Source organism: Taudactylus pleione, unplaced genomic scaffold (genome assembly GCF_031769625.1).
Source record: "Taudactylus pleione unplaced genomic scaffold, aTauple2 ptg000259l, whole genome shotgun sequence".
NCBI lineage: Eukaryota > Metazoa > Chordata > Amphibia > Anura > Myobatrachidae > Taudactylus > Taudactylus pleione.
The window spans coordinates 3,564,777-3,581,485 of record NW_028284661.1 but is presented as its reverse complement, the minus strand read 5'-3'; the positions used below and the strand labels follow the sequence as shown (position 1 = coordinate 3,581,485).

Sequence of the window (16,709 nt, the reverse complement as noted above, 5' to 3'; positions counted from 1 at the left end):
GTAGAATCAAAGTCAAACAATGACAGTATGCAGACATTGTGTTTGTATTACCTGCAGAGACTAGATTTGATAAATTGTTAGAATGGTATGAGCTAGTGCTCTAACATCTCATGTTAAAAAGCCCCCAATGCAAGATGGGCTGCAATACCAAAAAAAGTCAAAACCTCCATACTGGCCATCTATATCCCTTGATTGCAGTTTAGAATGGTGTTCCTTTCAATCCAGTGTAGAGAAAGTCTTGGTTGGAGCACAGTGCCACAAGAATAGCAAGCATATATTTAAGATTTTAGATTTGCCTGACCTCTGCTGTGCACACATACAAGTTTGTCACAGTTTACATTATGTAATGTAAAGAAAGACCATACCAAGATGTAGCTTACATAAGGCATTTATTGCCCTGAGATATTAGGAGCCTATGAATCACAATTTTGCAGACTAAAAATCTTAAAATGGTGATATATTGCACAGACAATACAAGTCAAAATGTAAAAAATGTATGGTCCAGGAAAAAAAAATTTATATTAAAAAAAAAAAAAAAAAAGTTCTTTTCAGGAGAAAGCTATAAAATCACCATAGTAATCCTACAACGAAAGGTAGTCCTAAAATGTATATCTAAATGACAAGTCCTGAAGTATTAGATTACGATTTCTATTTGCTATGGCTAGCAGTGTTTATACATATTTTACAGGTATATAAATATGGGCATTAAAACAGCCTGGCGTAGGATCATTAAAACCTTCATAAAAGTGCAATTATATAAAAAAATAAAAATAAAAGCAAAAAAAAAAAAAAGGTTCTAGTTAAAAACCAAAGTAAGGGACCAGTCTGACAGTTTCATAGATTTGGGATGCATAGTTTGCATAAGCACATTCATAGACAAAACCCTTCATGGCATCCATGTACAGCTGCTGACCAGAATGCAGATACAGCCAAATTAATCTGCTTAAGTGGGCACCTACAGTATCTCCATGTAGTCTCTCTAAAGGAAGAGAAAAAGCAATTAGTATAGTTTATAGACACGCATATATATTATGTCATAGTACAAGTCTTTTAATGAACACATTTACCACTATAGGAAGTTAGCGGCTGTGCACACAGTTGTACTTAAGTAGCATTTCCACTTGCAGCTGAATAACTGGGTGGTAATGAGGAATTTGCAAGTGGAGTTAGGACATGTAGGCAGAATTGCAGGTTATGTAGAGTTCTGTGTATGCGGATATTCATCAGATTTCAGACTGATCTCTTGCACCACGCTGATCAGGACAAGAATTTGTACAAGCGGCTGCATAGATGCATGCAATTCAGTGTACAGGCAAATATCCATACTCCGTGCAAATGAATGTGGTCGACTTATGCGCAACTCGGAATTGGCCCGATAGTTTGCACATATATGGGCTTCGAAGTTTTCATCCCATAATTACAAGCATAAAAAACCCAAGCAAGGTTTTCCTGCCTGGGTAACCACACAAAACCCTGCGTACTAAATGAACTGCTCCCAAGATGTGTAGCAAAGGCTGTGGTCTCATGTACTAAACTGTTCAATGCTAGTCAAAGTTTGAAGCACCTTCCTAGGCATTTACTTTTGCACGCATATGGTATAGTTATCAAATAAAGTGTAGACTTTGAAAGCCTCATGTCAAAGGCTAATATCCTTAGACCAGATCATATTTTCTAACAAAAATACATTGCCCACTGTGCTGCTTACTGTACACTGACTAAAATAAAGACAAACTCCACCCACTAAATCATAAACCAGGTTAAAAAGACAAGGAAGTCTGGATTATGTGGTGTGACAAACTGCAACATTCCTTCTGGGCATGGTCCGATGGAGAGAGCCAGCATTTAGTTGCTCCAGGACACACACACTGGCCGAATCATAGGTAAGAAGTGTAGCAGGGACCAGTCTATAGTTTAGGGTTTTCCATGCTGCAATGTCTGACATGGAGCCTAACCATACCATGCAGTGTTTCTATTTTGACAGGATTTATAAAGCTTACAATATTCATTCTAAGGTACTTAAAAGTTACAGGAAGCATGGCTTGTAAGTAAGTAAAAAGTTTCTGCTAAAGAACTGTAGTGTGGATCAAATCAGTGGCATCACAAGGTGTGTGGGCAGCGCCCAGGTGTCACCTGCTGAGGGGTGCACCAAGGTGCAGACTCCACCTCAGTGACAGGAGCTGGGTGCTGTAATGAGTGAGCTGGCTGGCACTGCCCACAGGGCAGTCCGCACCTCCAGTACCCCCCACCCCCAGTATTAGCACGATGAAGGGACCACGGGAGTGTGGTCATACCCTTTTTCGGTGAAGCACACATCGCTCCCTGCACTGGGTGACACTACTGAATCAAGTGGAATGCTGCCAGCAGACAGATCAGTGGTTTCCAAACTTTATAAAAATCATGGTCCTGAGTATCAGCATTTTTCCACAAAACCCCTAGGCCAAACATTTGATTGAGAAACTCCGGAAACATTTAGGTAAATGGTGCTTACCAGTCATCCTTGGGTTACATTATGTGGTGGTACACAGTGTTGCACTATTGTCCACATAGTTCAGGATTGGAAAAATCAGTTCTGTGGTTGCCAATCACATTAGCCAAAAATCATATTTTACACTGGATCACCAGCCTGTGGCACCCCAGAGTGCCACAGCATCCAGTTTGGGAACAACTGATAGAATAAAAATTGCTAGAGAGCATTGGGAGATTACCATTGCTGTACAAATTACCTTCATAGATCTTTGTTTCATATTCTAGCAGATGGAAGAGGCTTTCAGGCAGAAGGCTGCTCACCCACAAGTTCTCTTCGTGAAGGATCCAATTGTGTACTAGTTGTTTCCTAAACAGGAAGCCTTTAACTTGCTCCAGGTAGATTAGATCTCCAGAGGCCATGTACAACCTGGAGAAGAGAAGTAGCGTTTGTATCCTCCCCACAACACAGTATAGCAAGCTCTTCTACCAATTTGTTCTCTTCTGACTAATCACTAATGTGATTCAGTAAGAGCCAGTGCATTTCTGGGTGAGTAACCCACTAAGCCATGCTGCTTGCGCCCCCCTACCCAGAGGAGTCATCCATGCATTAACTAACTTAACCAGTTCCACCATGCCCTGGGACCCTTTGAGGAGTCTCCCAATTTTAGAAAGAAATAACTCTGTGATGCCTAGCACTAGGTCTGAGTGTAGAATTTGGAGTGCCATGCTGCTGATTTAAATTTTTTTTACAATAAATGAAGACTATAAAAAAACGGTTTCATTCACTTTTAGAACACAATTCAGGCTTTTTAACAGCCAAACAATGCATAAAAGCCACATATTCATACTTGCTGCAGTGTGCAATTTCAAACTGCATTGGATGTATATTTAAAAAAACGAAGTTAATAAATAAGTCCACATTTGGAGAGGTCTACACTGTAGTACCAAAATCAGAAATTATTATTTTTATTAGTACACTCCTTTAGTCATGCATTCAACTGTCACACCTATAAAGTGCTACATTCTTCACAATTCCATTCTACAGTATGCACAAACTCAGTGTACCGCCAACTACATGGTATAGACAGCTCTTACCTGTAGCATGGCAATGCATCTATAAGCTTCCAATTCACATAGTTGCCAGCAATTTCTTCAAGACTGCAAATTCTTGACATCTGAACTTTAGCTACCAACCAAAACTTGTCATGAGTAACCATGGAAGCCTGGGCCTCAGATTTCAGCACACGATACACCCCTTCTAATGCATCTTTGTAGACCTGAAAGATTTTAATATCAGTTTCCACTACTCAAGTAAACCATTCCAATCAAATATCCTAATAAAAAGTGGGCAGTGTAAAACAGGACACCGCGACATATGGTGGATAGCATACATAACCAAGTGGGTTGGTGACCAGACAACACCCAAAGGGCTAGGTAGGATACACCTCAAGCAGCAATCCCACAGATTTAAAAAAAACAAAAACAAAAAAAAACACAAGATTAGTACTTCTGAAGCATGTGGTCCTCCTACAAATTTACCAACTCTGTAGGATGGAATCGGTATGAAATTAGATTCCCGGCAGCCCGACAGATCACGGCAGCGGCAGGGCAACAGCGCTGGAAATCCTGATCGTCCTCAAGTATATACTAATCTAACCTCCTTAGGCCTAACCCTAACCTCCCCCCTCCCCCCAGTGCTAACCCTAACATCCCCCTTCCCCGCTGCCTAAACCTAATTCCCCTGGGGGGGGTGACTAACCCCAAGTCCCCCTCCCTCTAGCCTAACCCTAACCCTCCCGGGGGGGGCCTAACCATAAGTCTCCCCCCCCCGGGTGCGCTAAACCTAACCCGCTGTCCGCTCGCAGCGCCCGGCATCCCTTCGATCGGGATGCCGGGCGCCTGTCTCCCAGCGTCGAGAAAATGACAGGTGTCTAGATATAGATGCCTGTCATTTAACACACACCGGGATAAAGCTATCGAGAAGCCGGCTGTCGGGATTGCATCCCCTGTAGGTCTGATGATTCCCGATTGCATCCCCTGTAGGTCTGATGAGCAGAGCTGCCAGTCAGACACCACCCTCAGCAAGATGGCAGATGAAGCATGGGAAAAATTTTACAATGCACAAAGCAGACAGATCTCAAAAAGGTCAATACAAAGTCTTGGCTCATGACACCATGTGACTGATTACCATGGTAGTCGCAAGACTGTTTAGCTGTGAAATAGGAGCCTAAGGAACAATTTTACATTTTCAAGATTCCAATTGCCAGTAATTTCTTAAATAAAATTTCATGGGATTGCCGCTTTAGTAATAAATTACCATGGGTATAGTAATTTGAAGACCTACAGCCAGAGGTCCAGCAATGCCAGGTCACCTTACTCCAAGCCCACAATATCTGCTGTGAAGTCCTCCTCAGAGCATTATATGTACAGTGGGTGCACATGCTGTACTGTCTACAGTGAGATATCCTCTCAGATTAGAACAGCCACTTTGCTGCTGTCAAAGGCTATTCCATTACTACTAGCATTGTTTGTGCAAGAAATATAATAAATACCTTCTTTTGTTTAAATCTTCCCCATTTACGACCCAGGATCCAAGCCAAGAGGGATTTGCACATGGAAAAATAGTTCTCCACAGTCTGGATACCTACGTGTAATTGCAAAGCAGTGTTTAGAGGAGAAAGAAAGGTTTCTATTGGAGGTCAAAATTTCAAATACAGACGTGTTCATACAGCTTACCTCCGTGCGGGTTAAACAATGCGTGCGCACTGTGCGACTGTAGCGCTGAGCTTCTTTTCATGCAACTTTTTGTATCAAAGGTGTCTTATTCGCAAAGTGATGTGAATAGATGGCACATTAAAATAAGAGGCATGCCTATATTGTGTGCGCGACTGCAGTTGTATCTGCATGCAAAATGCTACGCTATAGTGTCAGCGGCTGTGAACTTCTGGGAGGTTATCCCTAGAATAGTGATTACATTCAGAAAATAAAGCATTTAACATGCACAAGCTGGCCTATATGCTGCACAGAAGAGGAAGTCACTCCTCATTGCAGAGCGGAAGCCTGGGTTGTGCTAGAGTTTATGGGGTACTCTGGGGAAAACCAGCATTGACAGGCCATAGTGCCTGCACTCCTTGTACCCACATAGCTATGCCATTGCGCAAAGCCTTACTTGTGTATACAGTATATACAGGCTTCTGTCAATGTTAATTCACATTTATTTTCCATGCAAGGAGGATACTCACAGCACAAACAGATCCAACTAGTGGGGTATCTCACTGCAATACTCCAGCTACTCAAAAGCTGCATTCTCTTACATGCAAGTCATATGAATGTCACTACACAAATATTGTGACACTTCATATTCTACAAGTAGTGTTATTGTTAGCACCTGTTTTTTTTTTTTTTTAAACTACTACATAAGAGTTCACACCTAGAGTAAACCGAATTTGCATAAACAATGAATATAGTAGGGAAAAAAATGAAAACCTGCAAGGTAATGTAATGTAGGTAATGTAGCTTTATCATAAAAAAAGTAACTTATGTTGCTATTTATTACTACAAGACCTACAAATTCTCCAAAGGTTACATTATACTTCACTGGTACAATATATCATACAGCATACCATAGTTTTCAGAATTCACTTTCTAATCTCAACATGCCAACAGATCTGAAGTCAGAGACAAAACAAGTGTGTACTGAGACTTTGTACATACATAAAATTACTCTTCACAAAATGCAGTGCTGGTTACCTATATTCTCCTCTCCATTGGCCAGTTTTCCATTCCAGAAGTCTTCTGTTAAGTAATGAAGAGATGCAAGATACTCAATATCACAGTCTGTGGAACCCCATCTAGATACTTTCTTTTTATCAAACCTTTGCCACCACAGGTATATTCTCTGCAGTTGTCTAGCACAAGACTTGGAAAGGCCAAAGAGCCAATACGAAAACAGCCACTGGAATCGGTATTTCTTGTATTGGCAATAAAGCCACTCCAAATCCTTATGACCTGTAAAGAGAGGCCAAATTATGTATTAAATCATTTTACTGACTATACTAGGTTATAAAGTATAAATGTATTGTGCTCCATACAATACAAGCTATTTTTTCCCCCTTAAAGCAAGCCAAATGACCTTGTACAATAGAATACTATACAATCAAAGTAGATCACATGTTCAGTAAACTACTTGCAACAATTTCTAATTGGGACCAGAAGTATTTGATTTCTGATTTTTCTGTAGTTTGGAATATTTGCATGCTATAATGAGATCTCTTGGGAATGGGACACGTCTAAACACAGAATGCATTTAGGTTTCATATTCACACAGCCTGAAGGTACATTTTATACAATATTTTTTATAATTTTGCGCATTAAAGAGTTTGTCTACATCAGTCAAGTCAAACGCTCAGCCCCAAATTTACGATTATAAAACAAGTGGAATGCGGTCCGCTGGGAAGCCAGGTGAGTTCTAGCTGGGTGGCACACTCACTACTGCGGGGCCAGCTGCCGTGAATGGAGCTCAGCTCCAATTGGGCAGCATTCACCTTTCTGCCTGCGGAGGAAGATTCTGCACATGCACAGAAGCTATATGTTGGGACAGTAAAATGTCAACGGGGGAGCTGCTGCGCCTGCCCAGCTGCAACAGCTATGCCCATGGGCATTTACAGTTCTGACTTCAAAACTTCTGCAGCCAGTCTGCTCAGGACCACTGATGACGTCACGCTGTCCGTGCCCTCAGTATGTGCCCAGCTGCCCGTGAAGAGCAGGAGAACTCCTCTGCATTCTGCAAGGAAAAAGGAGCAGGCGGCTGTCAAAGAAGGTAAATTAGAGGAGGCTGGCACAGGGGTTGGAGGCTGAATAGACAAGGACAGGAGGCACAAAGGGTTTGTAGCTGAAGGGGACACATGTTCCACATTAGAGTGAAACCACCATATAGGTAAGCCTAGCCTATATGGTGGTTTCTGTCTAACATGGAACATACTGTATGTCCATTCAGCCACATGTCCCCTGAGAGGGGGTTTGCAATTGCATACAGCATTGGTAACACTTAAGGTTTTGCGATCTATGGGTGTTTCAAGGTGGAGACTGGGGTGACCTAAAGTGATCGCAAAAATGGGCAGTTTCATGCTATAGGAGTGTCACAGACCTGTCTGGGAACGCTGCTGAATTCCCAATTGCAAATCCATAGTATCAGAGGCCATGTTTAGTTGGATATGAGAAGATTACAGAGTAGGCTCCAAGGGGGGTGATTCAAATGTTTTAAACGCACCCCATCTCCCGGGGTGCGAAATTCAATTGTTTTGGACGCCCATGCATATCATGCCCAAATAGACAGGGTTTAGCCGTGTAAAGTGGCTAAACCTGTCTAAAGTCCTTCTTTGGGAGCCCAAAACTACTGTTTAGGCACCCATTAGTGCTGACTTCACACATCTCTACTTGCCTGCCCGGGGGCTGCGAGCAGAAATGTGTGCTCCTGCGGCTGTGCATGCCCATACAGAGCAACAGTTGAATTGCTCTATTGGCATCATCAGCTACGGTCGCAAACAACTGAATCACCCCCTAGGCTACCACAAATGTTGATATTGAGCAAATGTTTGAGTGTTTACAAGATCCATCACAAATGCAGACACTGCATTTACTTTGTTACACATGTTGCTATGTAATGTCCAATATAAAGGTCTAAAAAAGGGCCACACAATATTTGAACTGCTATTTTCAGGCAGAAGCCTTGCTATGCCACTACTGGATACCCAGTATATGTATTTTTGCAGGCATATTAAAATAAATAAAATAAACACCATTCTCTCGTTAAAAATATTAAACTTTTCAAAATTGCTCTATTTGGGAAAGAGCAAATACAGTACCAGCCACAACCAAACAAGCTGTTTGTATTTGATGCATTAGAGCTAGCAATATATCAGTCATGGAACACCAATCATAAAATCATGTTTCATGGGTGCAATGAACAACTCCTGTAAAGTCTGTTTAAAGACATGGGACGGCTCAGATCATGTGGTGGCTCAGATCATGTGGTGCCACTAAATAGACATTTAGCAAGAACCACATGCCTTTTTTTAAATAACCCAGATATAGATAGCTTTAACTCTTTCCCCAAGCATTTAACTTCCCTTAACAAATATCATCCATTAACCTTTTACTAAATAAATTCTCAAATGTTCCAATTAATTGTTCATTAACAGTTATATAAATTGGATGCAGTCAGGAAGTGTACGGTCGCAATGCCGACCACTGACTTCCCAATCCTGGCAAGGTACAAACGACAGGCGTCGAAATCCCAACGCCTGTCATTAGACCTACACCGGGAGCCCAACACCCGGCTTACCGATCAAAAGTAAGCTGGGCGCGGACAGACCATCGACTTAGGGTTAGGCACCCCCCTGGGAGACTTGGGTTTAGGCTACAGGGAAGGGGGGGGGACGTTAGGCACCCCTGAAAGTGTGTTAGGAGGGGGTAGAGGGGAAAAAAAAAAAAAAAACCACGAAGGTTAGTTGATACTTACCTTTTGTAGCTTCGGGATCTTCACCCCTTCACACTAGGATTAAATTTGTCAGAATTCAAATAAACTAGGTTTTTGGATTGTGGATTTGGATACCCAGGACCTCAGTGCTGAGAGGCATTAATGTTAACTTACACTAAAACATAATGCCAAATATTAGTGCCTGTCATCTTGTTCTAATACTTCTACAACAGGGGTTCTCAACCACATTCCTCAGGGCACACTAACAGTCTAGGTTTTAAGGATAGCCATATTGGAGCACAGGTGTCTTCGTTATTTTGCATTTAACCATCTGTGCTCAAGCATTGATATAACTAAAACCTGGACTGTTAGTGTGTCTTGAGGACAGATTAGGGAACACTGCTCTACAATATGGTTCTCCCGGTATCTTGCAAAAACCAACTAGTTACTTGAAAGCCATGTTATCTCCCTCTGTGCCAACCTGTTTTTCCGATTCCTGGTAAGCTTTGGAAGGTAGATCATACACTATTTTAGTAGCACTACTTGGCACACCATTGGTTGTGTCTTTATGGAGATCTGGTCTCCAGGACTGAACACAGCATATTATGTGGAGGTCAGAGTCTCTACAAACACATTTTAGAAAGAATGGACAAGGAGAGTGACTGGATTTAGATCATGCAAAGGGTGAACATAATTTAATGGTAGAGGACTCCTAGGATAAAAAATTCCTATACGACATTTCATGACTGAAGAGGAAAAAAAAAAAAAAAAAAAAAATCTTTGCATGTGCATAAAAGTTAAGGTGCCCATCCACTAAAAGACATGAAAATGTTTGCATGATTATGACAATGTAATCGTTCAGTCGTTTGTCAGTCTGATGTGCCTACACTGAACGAGCAGTCATTCAGTGCAGGTACATCAATCTGTAAACATGCTGAACCTGACGTTATCATCAGGTTGTCCAGCACGTTTGCCTGATAGATGTCTAAACAACCAGCGGGAGCGCGCGCATTGCTGGTCATTTTAGACATTTTTCGAATCAAATTGCAAACGATTTGCGGACGATTACAATATTGTTAAATCACTCAATTTAATAGTCTAGTGGATGGGCATCTTAAGTCAACCAGACATTCATTTTACTAAAATACGCATCTCTAAAATAAAATAAAAGTATTGTCAACATGTGTTCTGTATTTGAGACTCCAGTAGACTATCAAAATACAACAGTATGATCTTGTAGGAATCAGAGCTTGATTCCATTCAATGAATGCAGCCTACTACGTGTAACCACACACTTCAATAGTCATACATCCATTTGATCTCTACAAAAGCATATTACCTTCTGGACAACTGAAACCCTGTAGATAGCATCAGCAAGGACATGCATAGTCTATACATGGCGACCAGAAGATAAATTCCTTTTGCCAGTACAAGTAGTGTTATCCACTAGAACAGAGATGGGGAATCTCCTGCCCAGGGGCCTTATAAAGCCCTTGGTATCATTTGGTCTGGCTCTCAGAGCGGTTTTCTGCTAGCCTCATTTCACTAGCAGGGTGCCTAGAATGGCACACTGCAACCAGAATCTATGCAGCAGTGCTACCTGGAGCATCCTTCAGATGGTCACACAGCTGCCCTCAGGATGCTCCGGGCATTGCTGTAATCACCTGCGATTGTGGCTCCGCCCCCATGTGACACCACACGGAGGGGGCATGGCCTAGACCAGGCACGCAAAAAGGTTCCCCACCCCTGCTCTAGAAAGCCAGTTGATGCATTTACCAATAGGTATGCCATAGATTACAGTACACAGAAGTTGAATAGGAATGGACAGTTTGCACTGAAATCCTTGTACAGCAACAAATTCATTACTCACATTCAAAGCTCATTTTTGTAAGGACATGTGACTGTACATTTGTGTAGTCCCCATGGTGTAAGAGTGCCATGTTATGGAGCTCCTTCCAGTCATATTTGAAAATAGGCACTTGCCCTGCTTCCGAATACTCATCTGCAACTGGAGACAATACAATGTGATTAGCATAAACATGAAAGCTACATATTCAAAACTGCCATCAAAGTCAAGTTTTGACACCACTAGAGATTCCTTAGAGCATTGTTATTTAAATTGCAGTAAAGATGATTACTTTGTAGAGGTTTCCCCATTATGCACACAGATAACTGGGCACCACACTATATACAAACTACTATGCAAATGCTTGTAGTACTAGATTATTAAAACAAGTGTGCGATGCTATGCAATATCTTCTCAGCAGTTTAGACGGAATGGGTATGATTCCAGTCAGCGGCAGCCTGACAGGAGCAGAGTTTGAAGCAGCGGAAGCCCGACAGCGCTGGAAATCCCGATCGTGGATAGGCAAGTATAGACTAACCTAACCCCCCCTAACCCTGCTTAGGGGTGCCTAACCCTAACCACCCCCTTCCCCGCTGCCTAAACCTAAGTCCCCCGGGGGGGTGCCTAACCCTCCCTCCCCCTAGCCTAACCCTCCTGAGGGGGTGCCTAACCCTAAGTCCCCCCCGGGAGCCCTAAACCTAACCCTCCCCCCCGAGGCGCCCGGCATCACTAAGATCGTGATGCCGGGCACCGGTCTCCCAACGTCGTGGAAATGCGGGCGTCTACATCTAGACGCCCGGCATTTCACCCATGCCGGGATAAGAAGGTCGGGAAGCCGGCTGCCGGTATTTAGGCAGTCGGCTTCCTGATTGCTTCCCGTTTAGACTAACTTCTGGAGGAGACTGCACCAGTGATCTAGGATAAGATTAGACAGTAGACACCATGCTATAGGTTTGTACACAATCACATGGTTAATACCATAAACATGTAACGCCCCAAGTCAGTATAAGCTAGTAGTAAGTGGAGTCTATCCCTGTGATACTGCAGATCCCAGTTATTAGGAGTGCAGCAGTCTGATATTATATAGCGCCAGCATATTCCATTGTGTTTTGCAATTGGGAACAAAACCCAGTCTTGTTTTTATCACAGTTATTAGAGGTAAAAGGGCCCTTCTAGCAAACATACCTTGATCTAGATTGTAAGACTATTAACATACCAGGCTGTAAACAACATTTGTCATTTTCCACATTTTATTCACTTAGATCAGGGGTGGGGAACCTTTTTTCTGCAGAGGGCCATTTTGATGTATATAACATTTGTGGGCCCAGTGCAGGCCACGCCCCCTCCGTGTGATGTCACACAGGGACACAATCTCCAGTGATTACAGCAATGCCTGGAGCATCCCAAGGATGCTCCCCCGGGAGCTGTAAGGGCAGCAGTGTGACCATCTGAAGCGTCCTAAGGAGGCACTGCTGCATAGATTCTGGCTGCCATTATAGGCACCCTGCTATCCAGAAGGCTAGCAGAAAAAGCTCAGAGGGCCAGACCAAATTATTCCGTGGGCCTTATATGGCTCCCGGGCCTGAGGTTCCCCATCCCTGACTTAGATCATTAGAATGAGATGGATTTGTACTGGAATGCTTACTTTACCATTGAGCAACAAAATAATTTGAAGTGGGCCAGTATACTACGATCGTAATTCTCTCCACTGCTTGTCTAAGTGAAAACTGATCAACGGTCACAAATTGGTCTTTAATGCAGAAGCTATAGTGGGCGAGATTCAATTCAGCGCAATGCTGAATAGCTCTGGGGAGGGAGCTCCCGGAGCTATTCAATTCTCTGTGCAGTTTGCTTAGTCGGCAAGTGGTTAAGTCAAAGAATGCTGGTTCTCGTGACTTAACCTGGGTGTTTAGTTGGGAGAACCGGCATTCTCTGATTAAAGTGCCGACCATCACTGCACTAAGCGGTAAAACATCCGCACGGCCAGCACCACTCGAATTTCTCCTCACATCCTCAGGGAGGTGCAATAAGAAATCCTTAAGTCTGGCCAAACAGCGCAGTGAATTGAATAGCTCCGCGCTGAATTGAATCGCCCCCATAGTTATAGCCCTCAGTGCATCCTAGTCCCCAGAAGATAAAAATAAAAATGAATTAATAAGTTTCCTGTCAGAGACACTAAAGCTGGGTACACACTAAGATATTGTCCAGACACGGATTGGAACATTTCGTACACATTGTATACATAGGCGAAACTAGACATCTGGTAATGGGTGGTCCCAGTTCCAACCCCTCGCTAGAACTTGTGTTACTTTGGGAGTACTGTTCATTGTAGTTCCAGTGCCGGGCACCGGACCTAGAAAGAGGGACCCCTGTGTGCGCAAAAGGCCACAGGAAAAGGGGGAGTCTCTTTAAGGCACGTTCCCTTTTTATCACTCTTGGGGGCGTGCCTGGCACTTATGGACCTGCCAGGCTGCCCCCAAGCACTGCTGTGCATCCGACATCCATACAGTGGTGGTGAACGCGGCACCGCTATTTTCCCCACCCGCGGGACACTGCAGAACGCTGGTGGGGACAGCACCCGCAGGCTGTTTTAGTGGGGCACCGCTAAGAGGGGCAGAGCACATTCTACCCACTAGAATCGAGCAAGGCGCAGTGCCCCACTAAAACAGCCTACCAGGAAAGCTATTGGAAGTATGGCACTTTGTTTTGTGACCATTACTTAGGCAGCAAAGAGTTGAGTGTCTGTTTAGTTGTGGAGGGGGTACAGTATGCCTGTGTAGGGGCAGGGGTGGAAAGATGTTTCTGTGTAGTGGTGGAGGGGGTACAGTGTGCCTGTGCAGGGGCGGAGAGATGTCTGTAGTGGTGGAGGGAGTACAGTGTGCCTGTGCAGGGGTGGAGGGGGGGGGGGGGGGGAGAGATGTCTGTGTAGTGGTGGAGCGGGGTACAGTGTGCCTGTGCAGGGAGGGGGGAGAGATGTCTGTAGTGGTGGAGGGGGGTACAGTGTGCTTGTGCAGGGGCGGAGAGATATCTGTGCAGTGGTGGAGGGGGTACAGTGTGCCTGTGCAGGGGCGGAGGGGGGAGAGATGTCTGTGTAGTGGTGGAGCGGGGTACAGTGAGCCTGTGCAGGGGCGGAGGGGGAAGAGATGTGTGTTTGTGTAGTGGTGGAGGGGGTACAGTGTGCCTGTGCAGGGGCGGAGGGGGGAGAGATGTCTGTAGTGGTGGAGGGGGTACAGTGTGCCTGTGCAGGGGCAGAGATGGGAGAGATGTCTGTGTAGTGGTGGAGGGGGTACAGTGTGCCTGTGCAAGGGCGGAGGGGGGAGAGATGTCTGTGTAGTGGTGGAGGGGGTACAGTGTGCCTGTGCAAGGGCGGTGGGGGGGGGGAGAGATGTGTGTTTGTATAGTGGTGGAGGGGGTACAGTGTGCCTGTGCAAGGGTGGAGGGGGGAGTGATGTGGTGGAGGGGGTACAATGTGCCTGTGCAGGGGCGGAGGGGGAAGTGTGTGTGGTGGTAAGGGGGATATGTGATTGTAGTGGTGGAAGGGGTACAGTGTGCCTGTGTGTGGGGGGGAGGGGCGGGAAGGCATGTGTACGTGTACTAGTATTGAGGTGAGTATAATGTGTCTGGGGACAGGAGGGTATAATGTCTGTATGGGGATGTATAATCTATTAGTGGAAGGGAGGTATATAATGTGTATGGGGGTGTATAATCTTTGAGGAGAAAGAAGGTGCATAATGTGTGTATGGTTGGTGGGAGCAGGTGTGTATGGGTGGGGGGAGATACATTTAATGTGTATGGGTGGGGGAGGGGGGGTATAATGTGTGTATGGGTGGGAGAGGGGTGTATAATGGGTGTATGGGTGGAGGGAGGGGGGTATAATGTATGTATGGGCGGAGGAATGGGGTATAATGTGTGTATGGGAGGGAGGGGGGGTATAATGGGTGCTGGGGTGTTTGGATTAGTGTACTTTGTCACCAGGGTCTTGCTGTTCCTCCCACCCGATTACAGACTAGTGCAGTCAGAATCTCTCACACCAGGCCCCGCCTCCCCAATTCTCCTCACCACTCACATATCAGCTGTCTGTCTGTGCCATGTGTGGAGGTGAGAGGGAGCTGGCTGCTGCTGCTGCCCCCGGTAAGTCCCCTTCACTGCAAGCTGCAGCGTTGGTAAGACAGCAGGGATCGGGTCCTCCTCCAGTTGTAGGGCATCACGGTAGCTCCTCACTAGAGCGCTCAGCGCACGGCCCTACGTCATGACATCACCGCGCGCGCTGCCGCAAGAAGAATTCATCTATTGGTTCGGACAAAGGGGAGGCGGAGCTGCAGAAAATGTCCTCCCGGTTAGGTGAGCGCTGTGTGTAGAGCAGACTGAGCAGCGTTAACACCTTCCTGACCGGGAGAGGACTAATTATATTAAAAAAGATAGCGATTTGGCGGCAGAGGCTAATGGGTGGTCCGGTGCACCCCGGGACCACCCCCTAGTTTCTCCTATGATTGTATAGTGTACTAGGGGTGGAAAACCAGCCTGGGAATTTTCTGGAAGCAGCCCTAATGGGGGTGGGATACATATTTCTCATAGGGTCAGATTCCGAGTTGGAGACAGTCGTGGCATACACTGCAGTTGTGTTTCCGACTTTATGCTAATGTTGATACAAATACCTTCTCTGGTGTACATCAAATTGAGTAAAGACTGAGACACTCACAGTCAGTGTCTACAGACACTGCAATCATGCTTTGTGCATCTTTAGACACCACCATCGGTCTCGCCACTGAAACGTGCACCAGCCTATGCTACCTGCAGACAGCGGCGTCACTTACTGTAGGGACACCCGGTGAGGCTTTTGCGCGCTGAAGGTGCACATGGAGGCATGGCCTTACTGCACAAAGCCACGCCCTCTTATGTGGGAAACTCATGGGGGCGTGACGCATGTCACACCCCCGTTCTCAGCACAGCCACAGTGGGCTTGCAGAGAGGCAGGGGATAGGCTGTGGGCCTCCCCCAGCAGCTGCTGGGGCAGCCCACAGCATATCTCTGCTCAGTGACACCATCGGAGGGGGTGACGCCAAAATAGCAGAGCAGCTCTGCTATTTGTCGTCACCACCTCGAATGGAGTCACCAAGAGTGGCCCGCATCCCCTAGTGATGCCAGTGGGTGCAGATTCATTCAAGTTTGTCCTCCGATGTGAGCAATTCAGTGTCTTTGTATGGCCATGTTACTCCGACAACACGCCCATACTTCACTACATCTGTGTCTTGTTAGCCAACAGTTGTCACAAATCATTTGATCACTATTGACATGTGGCAGTATGTCAGTCACCTTCCTTAAAAGGACACTACAGCAGCAGTAGAAAACATCTCAGTGCAGCAACCCTTTTATATGTACTTATCCATTTGTCACGCACTTTAATAAACTACCACTATTAACTGATAAACGTAAGGTGCCCACACACTGATAGAGCCGATACGACGGATCGGTACAATTTTGCTGCTATATTGTACAGTGTATGGGCATGATATGAAAATCTGGTAACGTATGGGAGTAACTGATTATCAGCAATTTGCTCCTAAATGCCAGAAAAACAGATGAAAATGGTCGTCAGACAAGTTTAAACAAATTGTTTAGATCAAACATTTAACAAACAGTTTTTGTCCATTTTCCGGCATTTGGGAGCAAACTGCTGATTGTCATTTGCTTTCATACCTTACCAGATTTTCATTCCAACCAATCAACTAGGTGGCTGGTTGGACAGAATCTTTCGATGTGTGGCCAGCTTTAGTTCAAAAAGGGTTCAACTGCCACTTTTTTTAAGTCATGTTCCCAAAATTAAATTTACACCAGAGATTGTATTTAACTGTATAACATGCTTAAGTACTATACCAAAAAATTTGAATTTTTTTGTTTAGATATTAAAGGTCACATCAG

At 44.8% G+C, this 16,709-nt stretch overlaps 1 protein-coding gene across 1 annotated transcript in view; it reads right to left on the bottom strand.

The window, feature by feature from the left end:
• Positions 1-419: 419 nt before the first annotated feature.
• LOC148514759 (uncharacterized) overlaps positions 420-16,709 on the bottom strand; it is a 30,586-nt gene continuing 14,296 nt past the window's right edge. Inside the window, exons 3-8 of the mRNA XM_088481003.1 lie at positions 10,815-10,952; positions 6,217-6,474; positions 5,019-5,110; positions 3,562-3,743; positions 2,724-2,893; positions 420-979 (exon numbers count right to left, since the gene is read on the bottom strand). Of these exons, the coding sequence (XP_088337129.1) occupies positions 801-979; positions 2,724-2,893; positions 3,562-3,743; positions 5,019-5,110; positions 6,217-6,474; positions 10,815-10,952 (1,019 nt within the window). The 3' untranslated portion in view covers positions 420-800. The remainder of the gene's footprint in view (positions 980-2,723; positions 2,894-3,561; positions 3,744-5,018; positions 5,111-6,216; positions 6,475-10,814; positions 10,953-16,709) is intronic.